The sequence below is a fragment of the Mauremys mutica genome, chromosome 6 (assembly GCF_020497125.1).
Source record: "Mauremys mutica isolate MM-2020 ecotype Southern chromosome 6, ASM2049712v1, whole genome shotgun sequence".
NCBI classification, from domain to species: domain Eukaryota; kingdom Metazoa; phylum Chordata; order Testudines; family Geoemydidae; genus Mauremys; species Mauremys mutica.
The window spans coordinates 31,531,113-31,550,088 of record NC_059077.1 but is presented as its reverse complement, the minus strand read 5'-3'; the positions used below and the strand labels follow the sequence as shown (position 1 = coordinate 31,550,088).

The 18,976-nt window shown below is 41.1% G+C and overlaps 1 protein-coding gene across 1 annotated transcript in view; it reads right to left on the bottom strand.

The window, feature by feature from the left end:
- The window catches only part of ITGA1 (integrin subunit alpha 1), a 118,764-nt gene that overhangs the window by 26,809 nt on the left and 72,979 nt on the right, over positions 1 to 18,976 (bottom strand). The window contains exons 13-20 of the mRNA XM_045020534.1: positions 17,921 to 18,064; positions 14,727 to 14,981; positions 12,784 to 12,914; positions 9,398 to 9,564; positions 8,910 to 9,046; positions 6,879 to 6,989; positions 6,182 to 6,258; positions 5,849 to 5,984 (exon numbers count right to left, since the gene is read on the bottom strand). Of these exons, the coding sequence (XP_044876469.1) occupies positions 5,849 to 5,984; positions 6,182 to 6,258; positions 6,879 to 6,989; positions 8,910 to 9,046; positions 9,398 to 9,564; positions 12,784 to 12,914; positions 14,727 to 14,981; positions 17,921 to 18,064 (1,158 nt within the window). The remainder of the gene's footprint in view (positions 1 to 5,848; positions 5,985 to 6,181; positions 6,259 to 6,878; positions 6,990 to 8,909; positions 9,047 to 9,397; positions 9,565 to 12,783; positions 12,915 to 14,726; positions 14,982 to 17,920; positions 18,065 to 18,976) is intronic.

Here is an 18,976-nt window from a genome sequence, read left to right as displayed (position 1 = left end):
AGTTGGCAGTTTTTCAAAGAGACATTATTAAGGGCACAAGAGCAAACTATCCCACTGCATAAGAAAGACAGGAAGTATGGAAAGAGACCACCCAAGCTTAACCAGGACATCTTCAATGATCTAAAAATCAAGAGTCTTACAAAAAGTGGAAGCTAGGTCAAATTACAAAGGATGAATGTAAACAACTAACACAAGTATGTCAGGACAAAATTAGAAAGGTCAAGGCACAAAACAAGTTCAAACTAGCTAGTGACATAAAGGGTAACAAGAAAACATTCTACAAATACAGTAGAAGCAATAGGAAGAAAAAGAACTGGGTAGGCCCGTTACTCAATGAAGGGGAAAAATAATAACGGAAAATGTGGAAATGGCAGAGGTGCTTAATGACTTCTTTGTTAAGGTTTTCACCAAGAAGGTTGGTGGTGATTGGATGTCTAACATAGTGACTACCAGTGAAAATGAGGTAGGATCAGAAGAGGCTAAAATAGGGAAAGAACAAGTTAAAAATTACATAGACAAATTAGATATCTTCAAGTCACCAGGGCCTGATGAAATGCATCCTAGAATACTTAAGGAGATGACTGAGAAGATATCTGAGCCATTAGTGATTATCTTTGAAAAGTCATGGAAGACTAGAGAGATTCCAGAAGACTGGCACTATATTTACCCTTTTCCTATCTATAAAAAGGAAAATAAGGACAACCCAGGGAATTACAGTCCAGTCAGCTTAACTTCTGTACCCGGAAAGATAATGGAGCAAATAGTTAAGCAATCAATTTTAAAACATCTAGAAGATAATAAGGTGATAAGTGACAGTCAGCATGGATTTGTCAAAAACAAATCATGTCAAACCAACGTGATAGCTTTCTTTGACAGGGTAACAAGCCTTGACAGGGTAACAAGCCTTGTGGCTAGGGGGGAAGTGGTAGACGTGGTGTATCTTGACTTTAGTAAAGCTTTTGATACTGTCTCACATGACCTTCTCATAAGCAAACTAGGGAAATGCAACCTAGATGGAGCTACTATAAAGTGGGTGCAAAACTGGTTGGAAAACCATTCCCAGAGAGTAGTTATCAGTGGTTCACAGTAATGCTGGAAGGACATAATGAGTGAGGTCCCACAGGGATCAGTTTTGGGTCTGGTTCTGTTCAATATCTTTATCAATGATTTGGATAATGGCATAGAGATTACACTTATAAAGTTTGTGAATGATACCAGGCTGGGAGAGGTTGCAAGACCTTTGGAGAATAGGATTAAAATTCAAAATGATCTGGACAAACTGGAGAAATGGTCTGAAGTAAATAGGATGAAATTCAATAAGGACAAATGCAAAGTACTCAACTTAGGAAGGAACAATCAGTTGCATACATACAAAATGGGAAATGACTGCCTAGGAAGGAGTACTGGGGTCATAGTGGACCACAAGCTAAACATGAGTCAATGGTGTAATGCTGTTGCAAAAAACCCCAAACAAACAAACAACCCCCCCCCACTTCATTCTGGGATGTATTAGCAGGAGTGTTGTAAGCAAGACACGAGAAGTAATTCTTCCACTCTACTCTGTGCTGATTAGGCTTCAAGTGGAATATTGTGTCCAGTTCTGGGCACCACATTTCAGGAAGGATATGGACAAATTGGAGAGAATCCAGAGAAGAGTGACAAAAATGATTAAAGGTCTAGAAAACATGACCTATGAGGGAAGATTGAAAAAAACTGGGTTTGTTTAGTCTGGATAAGAGAAGACTGCGAGGGGACATAACAGTTTTCAAGTACGTAAAAGGTTGTTACAAGGAGGAGGAAGAAAAATTGTTTTTCTTAACCTCTGTGGATAGGACAAGAAGCAATGAGCTTAAATTGCAGCAAGGGAGGTTTAGGTTGGACTTTAGGAAAAGCTTCCTAACTGTCAGGGTGTTTAAGCATTGGACTAAGTTGCCTCAGGAGTTTGTGGAATCTCCATCACTGGAGATTTTTAAGAGCAGGTTAGACAAACACCTGTCAGGAATGGTTTAGATAATACTTAGTCCTGCCATGAGTGCAGGGGTCTGGACTAGATGACCTCTCGAGGTCCCTTCCAGTCCTATGATTCATTCCAGACCATGATTTGTACCTCCACGAAGCCCAGCTTGGTCATGTCCCTGCATATGATGTTCCATCACCAAGTCTCTGGTCGTCCTCTAGGGCTCATTGACCCTGGTTGTGTTTTGCATTATTTTCTTTGGCTTTCTATCTACCATTTATCTTGTCCAATGTCCCCACTATCAGAATATGGCAAATGAAATTTAATGTGGATAAATGTAAAGTAATGCACATTGGAAAAAATAACCCCAACTATACATACAACATGATGGGGGCTAATTTAGCAACAACGAGTCAGGAAAAAGATCTTGGAGTCATCGTGGATAGTTCTCTAAAGATGTCCACACAGTGTGCAGAGGCGGTCAAAAAAGCAAACAGGATGTTAGGAATCATTAAAAAGGGGATAGAGAATAAGACTGAGACTATATTATTGCCCTTATATAAATCCATGGTACGCCCACATCTCGAATACTGTGTACAGATGTGGTCTCCTCACCTCAAAAAAGATATTCTAGCACTAGAAAAGGTTCAGAAAAGAGCAACTAAAATGATTAGGGGTTTAGAGAGGGTCCCATATGAGGAAAGATTAAAGAGGCTAGGACTCTTCAGCTTGGAAAAGAGAAGACTAAGGGGGGATATGATAGAGGTATATAAAATCATGAGTGATGTTGAGAAAGTGGATAAGGAAAAATTATTTACTTATTCCCATAATACAAGAACTAGGGGTCACCAAATGAAATTAATAGGCAGCAGGTTTAAAACAAATACAAGGAAGTTCTTCTTCACGCAGCGCACAGTCAACTTGTGGAACTCCTTACCTGAGGAGGTTGTGAAGGCTAGGACTATAACAATGTTTAAAAGGGGACTGGATAAATTCATGATGGCTAAGTCCATAAATGGCTATTAGCCAGGATGGGTAATAATGGTGTCCCTAGCCTCTGTTCGTCAGAGGATGGAGATGGATGGCAGGAGAGAGATCACTTGATCATTGCCTGTTAGGTTCACTCCCTCTGGGGCACCTGGCATTGGCCACTGTCGGTAGACAGATACGGGACTAGATGGACCTTTGGTCTGACCTGGTACGGCTGTTCTTATGTTCTTATAATATTTTTTATTGGAACCAATCTCATAACAATCTCTGATTTCACATTCTACTCTCCTCCTAACTTCATTTCTTTTATCATCATCCCACTTTACACCTGCCATCTTTCAGAGAACTCTGATCTCTCCTGCCTAAAGCCTTTTGATATCCATTTCATTTAATGCAGCTACTTCCAGAGTTCTACTGTTAATAAACTGGCTTGACAAATTTTCACTTTGGTAGCCAAAGTACATGTTTTAACCTCATCCTTGATGGAACCATCGACAATGATCAAGCTTCCTAGTTACACACAAGATTTCACTTGTTCTGTGGCTTTACCACTGCTGCATTTCAACACTTCATCTTCTTGGCATTTATTGTAAGTCCAAGTTGACTACACCAATTTTCCATGGTAGTGAAGAGTATCATATTTAAGTCAAAGGTGTCTGGCAGTTGTACAATGTCAGCAGCATAAGCTAAAGAACTTAATTCTAGATCACACAACGTCACACCCTCCATCTCATCTACCATTCTTAACATCTAATTTAGGAACATGATAAAAAGTGATGATTATTCCATGTCCTCTTGTCTTACACCGCTCTAACTTGAATTAGATGCTTAATCTTCCACCGGAAGTAAAGGAGACTTCATACATAACCTTTTTCACTGCAGTTATCCTAGTTGGAACTCCATATAGATTTTACTACTTTCCACAATGCTTCACTCCAAACCAAATTAAATGCCTTTGTGAAGTTGATGAAAACAGCAGACATCTTTAATCCACATTCCCACTTTTTTTTTCCTATCGACTATTGGATTATGACGAATGCAACTTCACCCTGTCTGAAGCCACAGTTCCTCCTTCCTTACCTACTTCCTCTAAAACTTGCCTTAATCTGCTAACAATTATTTTCAACATTATTTTTCCCCAGTACTGATAATTAGCTTAGACCTTTATAATTATTCAGACTGGCAAGATCTCCTTTCTTCAGGATTGGCACAACTATTGCCTTTAACAAGTCACCTGGTACTTCCTAATACTCTCATAGCACTTGCCCCACTGGTTTTAGCAGATCAGCTGTTATTCTGCTCATTTCTGCAGGTTTCCCATGTTTAAACTGCTTCACTGCTCTTTCTATTTCTTCTTCTGATCGTAGTTGTGATATTCATTCTGCCTTGCTAGCTGCCCTGTTCAGCTAGCATATCCGGAAAACTTGGATCTGGATTAGCTACGGGGTTCAGCATTTTGTCAAAATGCTCCTTCCAGACTTTCATCACCTCTTTGGCATTTGTTGTTAGTTCACTGAAGCCTTTCTTACAACTTGCATTGTTGGCCTGATTGTGTTTCTATACAACTTAACCTTTTTGTATATCGTTTTCATATCTTGCTTTGTTGCTGCTTCTGCCAGTTGTTGAGCCTCTTCATTCCAAGACTTTTCTTGTCCAACATTTGTGATTTCCTCACTGCTTTGTGCAATGCTGCTTCTTCTTCTTTCCCAGCTGTCTTGGCTTGTTTACACTTCTCCTGTAATGTTCTTGTTTCGTACTTAGAATGCACAAAAATGCACGCACAATGACACCTACTTGCAGACACAATTACCATGACTCCACATAAATCTAGCATTTATTTAGTACACACCAGGAATCGTGCAATCAAGCACTGGATCCAACTGGCCATTTGCATGCACAAATACTTGATTTGTACACATAATGGTGGAAACTGTACACAACTTAGGCAAATAATTACATGCACATTTTTAAAAAGCAGGCCCATGATAAATAGATCAAAAACATTTTAAATCCTTGACATCTAATCAAACAGGTCATCTTGGTAACTTCAAAATTGTTTATCATCAACTTTCTATAGCCCTGAGGTCCTCATGTTTATTATTAATATTTGTTTTAACTCATAAGGTGCTTTCCCATGCCCCTGACATCAGAATGTCAGCAAAGCACATATTGTTATTCTCTCCTTCCCGTGCATTTCATAATCTCCCTCTTCTCAACTGTTGCTGATGTAGGTGCTCCTTCTTGCCCTTCGACTATGATGACTTGATGCAGAGCCTCCTCCAAGACTGCATTCATGGAACTGATTTCTCCTCTCATTTATATCAATTAATATGGTCCCTTTAAGTCAAAAGAGTTACACCATCTTCCTGATGTAAGTGAATTTGCTTTGCTGCTGTTGCCGTGATGGTCCCAGGATATAAGAGAGACAAGGTGGGTGAGGTAATATCTTTTATTGGACCCACTTTGGTTGATGGAAGGTGAAAGGGGCAAGCTTCCAAACTTCACAGAGCTCTTCCTCAGGTCTGGAGAAGATAACCAGAGTGTCGAGGCTAAAGTTGAGGAACATGAGGAGAAGCTCTGTGAAGCTTGAAAGCTTGCCCCTTTCACCAACAGAAGTTGGTCCAATAAAAGATATTACCTCACCCACCCATCTCTCTGGTATAAGTGAAGGCAGATTTAGGCCTTATGTATCTTCACTGCTCTGGCACCATCTTCAATTGAACAGTACCGTTTCTCACCCATTTCCTTAAAGACCATAATGGTGCTTGGTTTGCACAGGCCTAAGAAATGTTAGTCCCGTGATAATTCTCAAACCGATGTCCCTAGTTTAGCAGATTAATACAGCAACCCCCTCAAATCTCTCCACCAACCCAGATTGTGATAAATTGAAAAAATCTATACCTCAATTCCAGAAAAAATAATGTTTGGAGAGTACTGTACTAAGACTCTGGTATTATAGGCACTGTCTTTTTTATTCCTGACAGACAGTAACACGTTGAACTTATCATTGCTTGACTTTATGATGAATGGAGAGGGACTGTAAAATAAAATAAAAGAGTTGTGTTAATTATCTTTACTTTCCAAACTGATTAAAAAAAATTAAGCAATGGAACTTTTCCCATGTTCATACTGTTTTGTCTTTGATTGAGAAAACACTAATCACTGGTATTCTATTAGAGCACAGAATCTCTATTTTATTAGTATGGCAGCTATATTAAGTTTCAGTATAGTTACCTGTCTCCAGCTGTTATAATCAGAACCAGATCTGTAATACATTTATTCTTGATTCCACAGTCTTTTGTGAGAGGAATCTGCAACAATAATATTGATAGTTGTATTCACATTTCGTTATAAGTATAATCAAAATCTAAGTATCAGCATTTCAAGTCATTATCATATTTTACATTATAAAACACCTTTTGTATGACTGTCATAGAGACCTTTGTTGGTATTAGTTAATGAAGCCTCCCTCTGCCCTATGAAATAGTTGGGTGTTATTACCCAGCTGCAGAAGAGGGATACCTATAAATGGGTGAACAGAAAGGTTAAGTGATTTACCCAAGATCACAGAGTGAGTCAGTGGCAAAATTGTGAATAGTACAAATGAGTCCTGACACATTCCCCTGCTCTAGTTTGTAGATTAGATACAGCTGCCTCCTTTCATTAAGTGTCCTATGTGGGCAGGTCACTCAGCTTTAAAATTCAGTTAGAGCTTCACAACCTGATTCAAATCCCACTGAAGTCAAAGTCCCCACCAATGGAGGTTTCATGGAGAATGCATTTCCCAGCCTAGCCCCTCCACCATCACTGACCAGCCCTAGCCAATTCATGGACTAACCCATCCAGCTCTGGGCCTTGCAGAGGCTGTCTGGAGAGGGGTGAATCTCATCTTAAATACTCTAGATATTAGCAATGAACCTTAATGTCTTACATATTTACACACTGCATTCGGCTGGTTGCTATCGAGAACGGGACCATTCTCTGGGTCGGAAAAATTGAACTCCAACAAAACCTTTACAGAGTCCTGAAAATCAGGCTTGTCCTAAAAATGAAAGAAATGAAACTGTTATTATGAAATTTTCCCTTAAAACCATCATTGGTATGGAAGCTGCTAAAGGAGAATAAATATGGATAACCCCCCAGGTGCCATATTTTTCAGTCATATTCTCACCTCAGCCACAGTGTAGGAAAAATATCTGAAAAAGGAACAACTTGGTGTAGTTAGCTAATGAGGACAAACCAGCATGTTTCCAAACAAAAACCTCCAAAATACATGTCCCATAGGAATCCAAAAGGTCATCTAGTCCATCCCTCTACCAATGCACGATCATTCAAGATCATCTTAAAAGCGTCAACATTTATAGTTATTTTTATTCTTCTCAATAAACCAAAGGCAGCCCTGGAATAGGCAGATACGAGGCTCACTGATATGAATGGAGTGCTCTTTTGTGCCAGGGATGAATTTGTGCCCATTATTCTTACACATATTGCACATTCAAGCAAATCTGTGTGTTATGCCAGTAATTACCAGTAGGGTAATTTTTTCAGCAAGCAACTGTGGAGTTGCTAGGATCTGGGTGCGCAAAAGGAGTTAGGCACCTAAGTCCCTATGTTAGGTGCCTAGGTCCCAGTTCTGGGATCACTGTGATACACAAAACTCCCAATGACCTTGTAGGCATCTAAACTCACCCACCACCTGAGTTTTTGCTGTAAAAGCTCCCAAGGCACCTGTGTTTCTGAGCATGTGCACTGCTGCCTCCCTGTGAGCGTCCAGATGCCTATCTCCCACCTAAGACCCTGCATGATTCACAGACCAGGAGAAGAAAGGTGTTTGGCCCTCTAACTCGCCCAAGAGGCCTGATGCAGTAGACGTGCTCACAGGCTGCCTAATGGATTGGGCTCCCAAGGTGAGTTTACACAAAGCAGCTTGAGGGGTGGTGAGGAGGAGGAGCTGCCACCTCTCAAAAGAGTGCTCTAACCATTAGGCTTTGGGATATTCTGATATAGGGAGCTTCTCTGTCTCTTCTGTTGAAGATGTTGCACTGTGGATAAATAATGAAAGTATCACTGAAGCAGGGGGACTGGATGCTGTGTCTCCCACATCCTGGGTGAGCACTCCAAGCATCAGGCTACAGAGTCATTTTCATGCTTGTGCTCTCATTCTTTCCCGAGTAAAGAGTCAGTTGGGCCAGTCACTGGGCTCAGTGTCACAATGCCTAAATCCTTTTGAGCAGTGAGCGCTAGATGTTTTAAGAATAAGTATTAAATAGTGTAAATCCCTAATGATTCTATAAAACCAATTATCATAATGGACCTTTCATACTAACTGCTTTACATTTCTTTTTTTATAGTAAAGAGGTCTAGCTCTGGTCATCTCACACATACTCTGTCCCAATCCTAATTATGGAGATTTAGAGTTACATGTGCAAATTACACTTTCATCTCACATCTTCCAGCTGACTCTTTTGCCCACATCTAAGTCATCCACCATCCTTTACATGGCTGATGAATTCAGCCCAATTGTGTTATTCAGCTTTTAAATATAAATAGCAAAGAAATAAAAATTGAGCTAGGAAAATGTAATATATAGTGAAAGAAATATTAATATACCTCTACCCCGATATAACGCAACCTGATATAACATGAATTCGGATATAACGCGGTAAAGCAGTGCTTGGGGGGGGGGGGCAGGGCTGCGCACTCCGGCGGATCAAAGCAAGTTTGATATAACACGGTTTCACCTACAACGTGGTAAGATTTTTTGGCTCCCGAGGACAGCGTTATATCGGGGTAGAGGTGTACTATGAAATTGGATTAATAATGTGTATACTGGCTATTGACAATGATTGTGACTGTAAGGAGCCTTTTTAATCTATCTTAGCATTAATGCACTAAAAATGCACTTAGAGATAACTGTAGTGTAACAATGAGAAAATATAGCCACTTTATATGATTTACTTGCCAACACGTAGAAGTTATGTTTAATACATTCTGACCCTTTGACAGTGATATTTTTTTGTATCTTCCTTTCTTGACTTTCCATGAACAAGCTTCGAGGTATCTGTCTTTGTGAATCAAGTGTAGCCCAATACTGTATACCTGCAAAGATAATTGAAATAATACAACCTATGTGGATAGGATTATAAGCAATAGACATCTCCCTACTCTTCTCTCCCAGTTTATTTTTGGTTTTTGGTTTTTTTAAACTGTAACAACATTTTAACAATTTTAATTTTGTTATAAATTTTGAATACCAAACTTAAAAAATAATCATTTCATAGTTGCATGCTGTTTTGGAGGGGGAGGGAGGGAGGAGGGAACCCAAACCAACCTACCAAAACCAAAAACCAAACCAAAACAACAAACAACCCAAAACAAACCCATCAAACCCAAATGCAAATAGAGCAGGTTTTCATGCAAAGATTCGATGACTTGGTGCTGTCTACTTACTGGTTTCATATATTGTATCTTCTTTAGACTTTAGTCTGACTTCAAAACAAATTGTGGCATTTATGCATACTGTTTCTTTTTTATCCATATTACAGTTTTTCTTTTGGATATTGATTGTATTGGGTGTGAAATTCATGGAAACATTTACTTCAGCTACATCACGAGACCTTAAGAAAACACCAATAGGAAAGAAGACCCTTAAATAATAATGTAAATCTTTTAGCATTTTAAAAACAAAGTTGTCAAACTATGCAATACTGTACATTACTGAACATACATACATATAGTGATATAGGCAGATAATGACATATGCTTTACATACTATAAAGGTATACTGTATAATGGGAAAGGAGCAGTTACTGGAATACTTTTCAGATCTTCCATAGACATGCACAAAGGATAAGATTTTCAGAAGCAGGTAAGTGACTTAGAAGCCTAAGTCCCATTTTCTAAAGAGATTGTTAGGTACTTAGGAGCCTAAATCTCACTGTAAGTCAAAGGGAAATGGGACTTACGCTGCTAAGTCATTTTGGTGCTTTTGAAAATTTTATCCAAAATGGTTTTTACTTCTTACTTTTCTGATGTTTGCAAAACATGTAAAAACCAGCAAATTAAAACCACACTGAGGCAACATAAAATATATTAACAGCAAAAAATAAAAGTAGTTCTAAGTCCAACATTCTGGTTGGTAAAGTCTTGGGAGAAGGATTATTTGTTATGATGATTTCTGTCCTCTGTTTTTACAAGACGACATTGATTTGTCTATGGAAACTTTAATTGACTTCAAGGGTTAAATCCAGCCCAGTATAAACAGGCACAACATTCATTGGCTTCAGAAGTTGTATCTGCTTTCACTATTATGACTTAACATATCTAATGGTGTAGTACCTAGATGCCTCAGCCAGGTCAGGCCTCCGTTGTACCAGGCATATATAGTAAATGACTGTCTCCATGCTGCCAAGTCTGAAGATTTTGTCATGAGTCTTGTGATATTTGGTGTTTTGCTTAAAGCCCCACTCCTGGAGATCACTGAGTAGGTAAGAATCTTAGCTGTCATTTAAAAGAAAAAGTACGTTTCTAGTCCTTTTCTAGTCCTAGAAAAGCTTGAAAATGTAACCCAAGGGACCTTAATGGTTAAAAACCCAAAATGTAAATAAGACGACTCCATACTTATAATTTTAAAGTTTTCTTATGATTGTTAAGAAAATCTGCTGATTTTTGGAGCCTGACTCATGATTTTGAACTTTTGGGGTTAACATTGAGTCCCTGCCCCAAAGAGAGACAGTCTAAGGCCCCTGATCCTGCAAAGACTTATACACGTGTTTAACTTTACCCACCGAGAGTTGTTCCATTGCAAAACTGGGGCCTAAAAGACAAGACAATTGGATGAGACAAAGAAGTAGGTTGGAAGGGGGAAGAAGAAGAAAAATGGGGAAACCAAACATAAGATCTGCTTAGAACAGACTAGCTGTCATTCAGACAGTAATCACAACTCATCACCAATACTGAATTTAGTCTCAGGTGTTCATTTAAATTAGAACAGGATTTTATATGTTTAATTACTATTATTACAGGAAGTGCGGGATTTGTTATTTATTCTTTTGACCTTGGATGTAATGTATCCTTAAGTTTGCCATTACATATTAAGCCACAGTTAGTTCAGTGAAAATGTTGTAGGTTCTATTTTGTCTACATTCTAAAAGAATAGGGTCTTTTTGTTTAGATAAAAAAAATTAAAATTATGTTTACTTTTATAATATAGCAAGTTTCATTTTTTCATTATTCCTCCTCTCACGGAGACATTAAAAATATTAAGATCCATAGATAATACTAAAATATGAGATGAAACAAGTACAAACACAGGTGAGATACATCCTTTTCCTGCAATATACCACCCTTCAATCTGGAGTGTGTATGTTAATTAATTAGCACAAGTTAAGCACCTATTATTATTTTAATGGACACACACACACAATAATAATTGGGCCTACAAATTTACCCTAATTGTAAGGTCAAACGTAAAAAGTAAGGGTAAGTTTAAAAGATGTCACAATAACCTATAACAAATGTTGAACGGAAAAGGTGCAAAAAGGTGACAGAAAAAATATATTAGCCTGAGCAAAAAGGCCTATCAATATAACTCAAGGAATGTGTTAAGATCCTGTTTGGTAAACAAGAAAAGTGTAGAACTGAAAATCAGTAAACCAAAATTGGTGTGCTAGAAACTAGGCCTAATAAATGGACAATACTGAGAGAAGAGGCTAGTCTGCTCATCATTCCGCTTTTGGGGTCTTCAAAAAGAGACTTTGAGGGGGAAAGCTAGCTACTGTGATGCTGGTTGACTGGGAAAGGAGCAAGCTTCACTATTGTGGCTGCTACCTGTACTGTCTCCTGGGACCCCAACCTTCTTCATACTAATCCTAAAAGCTGTCATGGCTAGACCAGACTTGAGAGAGGGAACCAGATTACATCATCACCTCCACTGGCTTTGGATAAATCCCAAATACTACCTGGGATGTGAGACTTGTATGTTCTTTCCTTTCCCCACCTTATTTCTTCTCTTTCCTATTCCTCTCCTTTTTTGTTTCCGTCTAACAAGAGTCTGGCTTAGTTGGTCAACACTATATATTTTGCAACACTGGTCTAAACCTCTGACACAAAACAGGAAGATAAATGCAATACCCTAAACTGCCCAATGTTGGTACAAGTTTGCCAGGTCTTGGAGTGACTGACAAGACCAGGAGCAGTGCTTGTGTCTCTCCACCAGTGAGGCTGCAAGTGAGAGAAGCTGTATTTTCTCTTTGCTATTTTTTTCTCTCCCACTTTTGTGTGTGTGTCCAACTTGTTGTGTCTTCTAGGAAATGGGAAAGGATGGACAACAAAAGCTCCAGTTCTAGCCCATCTCTTTTCCCAAAGAGAACAGTTATTACTATCTATAAAAATGTCAAACACGGTATGGAGAGGGATGGGGTAGAGGTGGGAATTCCTTCTAAAGACTCTCTCCAGGGAACAAGGAATGTTGTTAAAATGAAAACCTTATTTAATGCTTTGCATATCAAATGCTTTAACTGCTTTTCCTTATTTTTCTGTAACTTTAATAAAAGGATGCTTGATGGTTTGTTTGCCATAGCATGTACTAAGTAGGCTGAGGTCTCTGTATACCAAACCCTGAACCTTGTTTAACTCTGTTTAATGTTGGAAAGTTTCAGGTCAGATTCATGCCTATGACTCTTTAGACCCTTTTATTCCATCTAAATAAATACAACACTACAGGGAATAAGGAAAACAGTCAACATGAAAACTTTAGTCTACCAACAGAGAACAGCCAACAATCTACAGGTGATTTAGGCTTTTCCCCTTTAAACAAATGCTTTTAATATACATACCAGAAGAGGGCAGCACCACCAAGTCCTCCAATGGTGACATCCGTTAGACCATCACCATTTAAATCCATTTCTCCATGTATAGACTGACCAAAAAATTTCACTTTTTCCCCATCTCCACCTGATGGAATACGCTGTGAAAAAGAATTAATAGTTTTATTTAGTATAAAATAACTCATATAAATAAATTAAGGATGCATGAGTTGGGTGTGAATAGGCTTTTTAGAATTTTAACACTGGATTTTCATTATAGACCAGGGGTGGCCAAACTGTGGCTTGTGAGTCACATGCGGCTCTTTTACCATTAAAGTGCAACTCATAGAGCCCCCCCCATGCACCTCCCCATTCTCCAGACCGGGGGGAATGAGGGGGAGAGCTCAGGACCTCTGTCTTACAGCGGGATGGTGGGGTAGGGGCTTCTGCCCAGTGGAGAGAGGAGACTCGAGGCTTCAGCTCTGCAGGGTACACCTGCCAGGGCTCGGGGCTTCAACAGGAGCAGGGCTGAAGCTCCAGCAGGCACCTCCCGCAGGGCTGAAGTCCCGAGCCCCGGCAGCTGCACCTTGGCTTTCGAACTTCTGAAGATTGTCTTATGTGACTCAGAGGGTCAATAAGTTTGGCCGCCCTGTTATAGACCTTCTAAAAGAGTTACCATGGTGATGTGCACAATATAAAATACCCAGCTACATCACTGGATCTTTTAGGAATTGTTAAGTGTCTCCTTTATCTATCCATACAGAGCATATTTAGAAGGTTTCTAATGAAAACACAATAGAAGACAGGATAAAAATAAGAAAAAGTGTTTTATAACAATAGCTCATAATAGTCATATTTAGTAAAGTCAGAATGAGTTTAACTGTACTTGGCATTCTTAAAAGGAAGCCGTCGAGGTTGCTGAGGTCACAATTTGACCCTACTGAAGTTGGTGGAAAAACTCCCATTGACTTCACTGGGGCCTATCCAACTCTGACTGAAGTCAATAGTTACAGTTACAGTTGGATTGAGTGCTATAGTAAAGAAACTAAGGATTTAATCCAAAGTAAATTGAAAGACTTCCACTCATTTCAATAGGAGTTGGATCAAGCCCGAAAGGAGCAGGGTCACCTGGGGCGGGGGTGGGAGATGGCAAGTGGGGCAATTTGCCCAGGCCCCGGGCCCCACAGGGGCCCCCACGAGAATATAGTATTCTATAGTATTACAGCTTTTTTTTTATGGAAGGGCCCCCTGAAATTGCTTTGCCCCGGGCCCCCTCAATCCTCTGGGCAGCCCTGTAAAGGAGTAATGACTCCACCCTAACGAAAGGATGTCTGTTAAAACACACTGTTCTTATAACTGCTGCTAATCTATATGTTTGACTCTGTAGCGGTCCTCACTTGGGGAGCGTAGCCTAGTGGTCATGGCTGCAACTCCTGACTGCCAAGGGGATTGCAGGGAGGAGAGCCCAGGTTCTCCCACTCCACCAGGCTCCAACCCAGGACCATTTGGGCTACCAGTAATCTGAAAACCCAGGCTGCTTAAAGCTGTCCTCCCTGGGCCTCTTCCTCTCATCCACCCTCCTAGGATCGGCTTAGCCCAAGACTTTCCCCTGGTGGGGAAACCCAAATCACAATAAGAGGGGGTTACCAATGTCCAAGGTCCACAGGATACTTCCTTCACTGGTTGTCTCTGGGGTGGGTCCTCCCTTCCCTCAGGGAAGACCCCTTTGGGCAGCTGTGTCAGAGTCTTAGGCTTCCCTGTGCTCTGCTCTGCTGGAGCTATGGGCTGCAGATCTGCCACCCAGCTCACCTCCAGATCTGCCACTTAAATGAGCTAATTCCCTGCCTTTTAATTCCTCCAGCAGATGGAGCATTTGCTGCAGGTGTGGCAGAGCGGGGCTGGCTGAGCCCAAAATAATCCCTTAATCCTTGTAGCCCAGCGTGGGGTTTGTACACTCTATCACAGACTCCTACCTGGGCATATTCTTTCCTTATACTACTGCCATTGCCATGATATATGTACACAGCTCCTCGGTGATCATCCTCTAAAGGAGCTCCTATTACAATGTCATTAAACCCATCAAGGTTGAGGTCCTTTACTGGAGCAATTGCAGTCCCAAAGCGCGCACCACAAGGTTCATTCTTGTGATTTTTGCAGGAGCTGTGCTTTAACAATGAACAGCAAGTTTGCTTCATAGGTTCAAGGCTCATCTGATATTCAAATGTTGTCTGTGAAAAGGATAAATGTAATGTTTAGGGACTGCCATCGACTTTACAGCAAAGCAGGCTTTCAAAAGCACGTGGACTCAAGACAGATACATTACACAAAGTTAAATTGCTTAACAGAAACCATGTGGTGTTAAAATATTATTCTATATATGGTGAAAAGCTGTGGTTCCTAAACTCTGGCTCCCATGCTGACTCTAAGCAGGAAAGGAGAGATGTGCAGTGTGTTTGTCCGTCTGTGACAGCTATCTGAAGTAATGAACCAGAGGAAGGCACAGCATCCTAATAGTGTCTGTATGGTACTTTAATTAACCCACTTAATCCCTTAAGGTGCTGCAAGTACTCTCTCCAAAAGAAGTTCCCTGAACTGGAAAGATATAACAAGGTTTATTCTGGATCACAAATGGCAGTTGTCCTGAATATTGTAATTCCAGTCTTGGTAAGTATGGGTTGTTTACTACCCCTGAAATAGTCACCCCATGCATGCAAGATTGGATTCTTTTGGTCATCAGGGTCCATTGGGGCTGTTCCAGGTTCTAGATGTCCTCAAGCCACCCCACTCCCCCGAGGGCATAAAGGGCAGAGCATGCCCAACCATCCCTTAGTTCGTTTGTCAATACAGAATGCCAGAGGCAGGGCCGGCTCCAGACCCCAGCGCGCGCTTGGGGCGGTGTGCCGCGGGAGGGTGGCAGGCGGCTCAGGTGGACCTCCCGCAGGCATGCCTGTGGAGGGTCCGCTGGTCCCGCGGCTCCGGTGGACCTCCCGCAGGCATGCCTGCGGGAGATCCACCGGAGCTGCGGGACCAGCGGACCCTCCGCAGGCACGTCTGCGGGAGGTCCACCGCCGGAGCCACGGGACCGGCGACTGCCAGAGCGCTCCCAGCGGCGCGCCACCCTGCTTGGGGCGGTACAATTCCTAGAGCCGCCCTTGGCCAGAGGAGTAGGTCTCTATAGCAGCAGGGAATGAGGGACGGTTGTGGAATCCATGTGGACAATGTATCTCAAAGAGTCACAGTTACTCTAAGGGACATAACCATGCTTTCTTCTTCAAAGGATTATTCATATGGATTCCACTTGTGATGGCCATCAAGCAGTTTTCTGTTTGTGCAGAGGTGGACACTAGGAATCCTGCAGGACAGTCCTACCAAAGTAGGTATCTGATTTGGAAGCCTGTATCAAAGAATACCTGTTATTGTGTGGACTGAACTCCATGTTGCCAGCCTTATAAATTTCACAAATAGGGAAATTCTTCAGTCAGATAGCAGAGGCTGTGTGACCTCTAGTGGAATAAGCTGTAATGTGGCTAGGTGGAGCTAACCTGGATAACTGTAACATACTCTTATACACTTAGAGACCCATACTGATACTTTCTATGATGATATTGTGAGATCCTTAACCCTATAAGCAAAGGTCACAAACAGCCTACGTGTGCTGCTGAATGATTTTGTCTTGACAATGCCCTTATTACATCAAGTATAACTTCCTCTATGGTTGAGTTAACCTCATGGAAGAAAACTCGGAGATTAATAAATTGGTTCATATGGAATTCTGAAACAACTCTGGGCAGGAAGCTGGGCCTGACAATAAAGAGGTCCTTATGAAACACTGTATAGAAGAACCGACCTATGGACCTGAGTCGCCCCTATCCTTTAAACTGATGTAATGACTACTAAAAAGACAGTCTTCATAGATAGGTGGTACAGAGAACAGGTTGCTAAGGGCTCAAAGGGGGGAAGCCATCAACCTTATTAATACTATGCTGAGGTCCCAAGTGGGATGGAGCTCCTGAACTGTAGAAAAAACATGAAAGAGGCCTGTAAGGAATCTGGTCACTGCAGAGTAAGAAAACACAGTGTGGCCCTGGATAGGAGGGTGATGCATAGATATTGTTGTTAGATGGATCCCTCTGAAACTAATAGAAAGTCATTTATTTCACGGTTAGGAAATAGTCCAATATTGCTGACATGGGCATTGTTGGGGAGCTGGTGATGAGACGCCCAAATGAAAGACTTCTTCCACTTAGCTTTATAAAAGTCAGTCTAGTTGAGGCTTTCCTGCTTTGGAGCAGAATGTTCTGAACTTCCGCTGAACACTTTCTTTCAGTGGAAGTCGGATAGCTAGTTTCCAGGCTGTCAGGGGTAACAATACTAGATCTGAATATAGGATCTGATTGTTGTGCTGTGTGACTATGTCCAGCAAAGCAGGCAACGTAATCAGTAAGAAAAGATATGAATTTAAAGTGGATTAGTTAAACCGGATTAAAACGCTGTGTGGACACTTTGATTCAGAATTAAAGCAGCCTTAATTTGATTTAGTTTAAGCTAAAGGCCATTTAACTTCTGATTCAGAGTGTTCACAAAGGGGCTTAATGTGATTTAACTAATAATCTCCTTCAACCATTAATTTAGATTAATTTCCCTGAGTGTCCCCATGTGGACAAGCCCAGAGTCAAGCAGGAAGTATGTGGCAGAGCAAGGAACTGAACCCATTCTCCCCTGACCCAGGCTAGCACTCTAATCATCCTTCCTCTTTAAGCAGAAAGACCCAACAAGTTCCATCCACACTGCAGTTGTAACTAACTCAGGAAACCCAGGTACAGCAAGGTTTTTTCCTAATATGTTGACAACCTGGTTGAAAGTTGAAGTAAGAACGAGGGCTGAACTCAGTTTTCGCCCAGCTCTACTGACGATGCATTTCTGAGCCATATAAAATACTACGTTAGATTCCCTGGAACCACTCTGTATTGTGTGCTGGTAATTTAACTAGATTTGTCATTAAAAAAATATTTTTCTTTCTCCTCTTTTTGTAGGCCACCTCCCTCACCTTCTGTCATTTGAGTATCCCCAAGTCAAGATTTTAATCAAATTACTTGTTCAAATAAGGGATCCAAAGAAACTAATGAGCATATCCCTTTTCCCCAGCCAATAACTGAATCGCTGTTACCTTGTTCAAAGAATACACATACACTTTTCCTTGTTCCTCTTTTTCAGTTCCCATGTACATAGGAGCTCCAACTAGCAGAATGTCTGTAAATGAGTCTTTATTGATGTCAATTGTAGTAATAACACTCCCAAAGTATGACCCAATCTGTAATAAAAACATACCAACAATTTATTATAGGCGAGACTGATAGCACTGCCTAATATTACGGAGGCTCAACATTTCCCATTATAAGACCCTGTTTTCAGTTGCATATATCTTTGTGGGACATTAACCATTTGGGCTGAAGTTTTACAAGTGAGGTTTCTGCCTTAAGCTGCATTTTCTGGAAAATTTCATCCAAAATGGTTCACCAATTTCTGAGAATCCAACTAGAGAAAAATGGTTTTTTGCCCTTTAGAAAAAAATGTGGGGACCTTTTCCTTGAACTGCTCTAGCACCCCCCTTGCTTTAGGGCAGGGAATTGAAATTTGATAGGGAGTGGCCTTTCTGCCAGGGATGTGCCTTTTGCTCTTCCTGTGAAAATCTGCCCAAATGTGGACAAGTTATAAGCCTTTGAAAAATATCTGGTGTTAGTTTTAATAGCGCATTAGTTTAGTGCTCCACCCTCCATAACTCCTACGTGTGACCAGACTATTCATACACCATCCCCACAAAGAAAATGAGCATGCTGAAGCCCAGGGATATGGGGATCAAAGCCAGACATTCCCTATAATTGCAGCTTCTGCCACTGTGGAATGGGGTGTTCTGGAAGTGACAGTGAGGAGTCTGTCTCTCTGGTGCTCTCAGTGATCCTCTCTGCTGGTACCCAGACAACATGGAAGAGGAAGCTTTCTGACACAAATCCAGGGGGCACAAAAGCCAGACTCAGAGGAAAGGAAAGGAGCAGCTTAGAACAAGGAGCATCGTGAGGCAGAAGAGAAAAAACTATGACTGGGAGTTGGGGGGAGAGTCTAGTATTTGTTGGGTAAGGAGAGTGGGCCTGGGAGCTGGTGTTGGGGGAGACGGAGGAGAGGCTGGCACTGCTTGGACAAGGAGACAGGGAGACAGTGAGGAAAA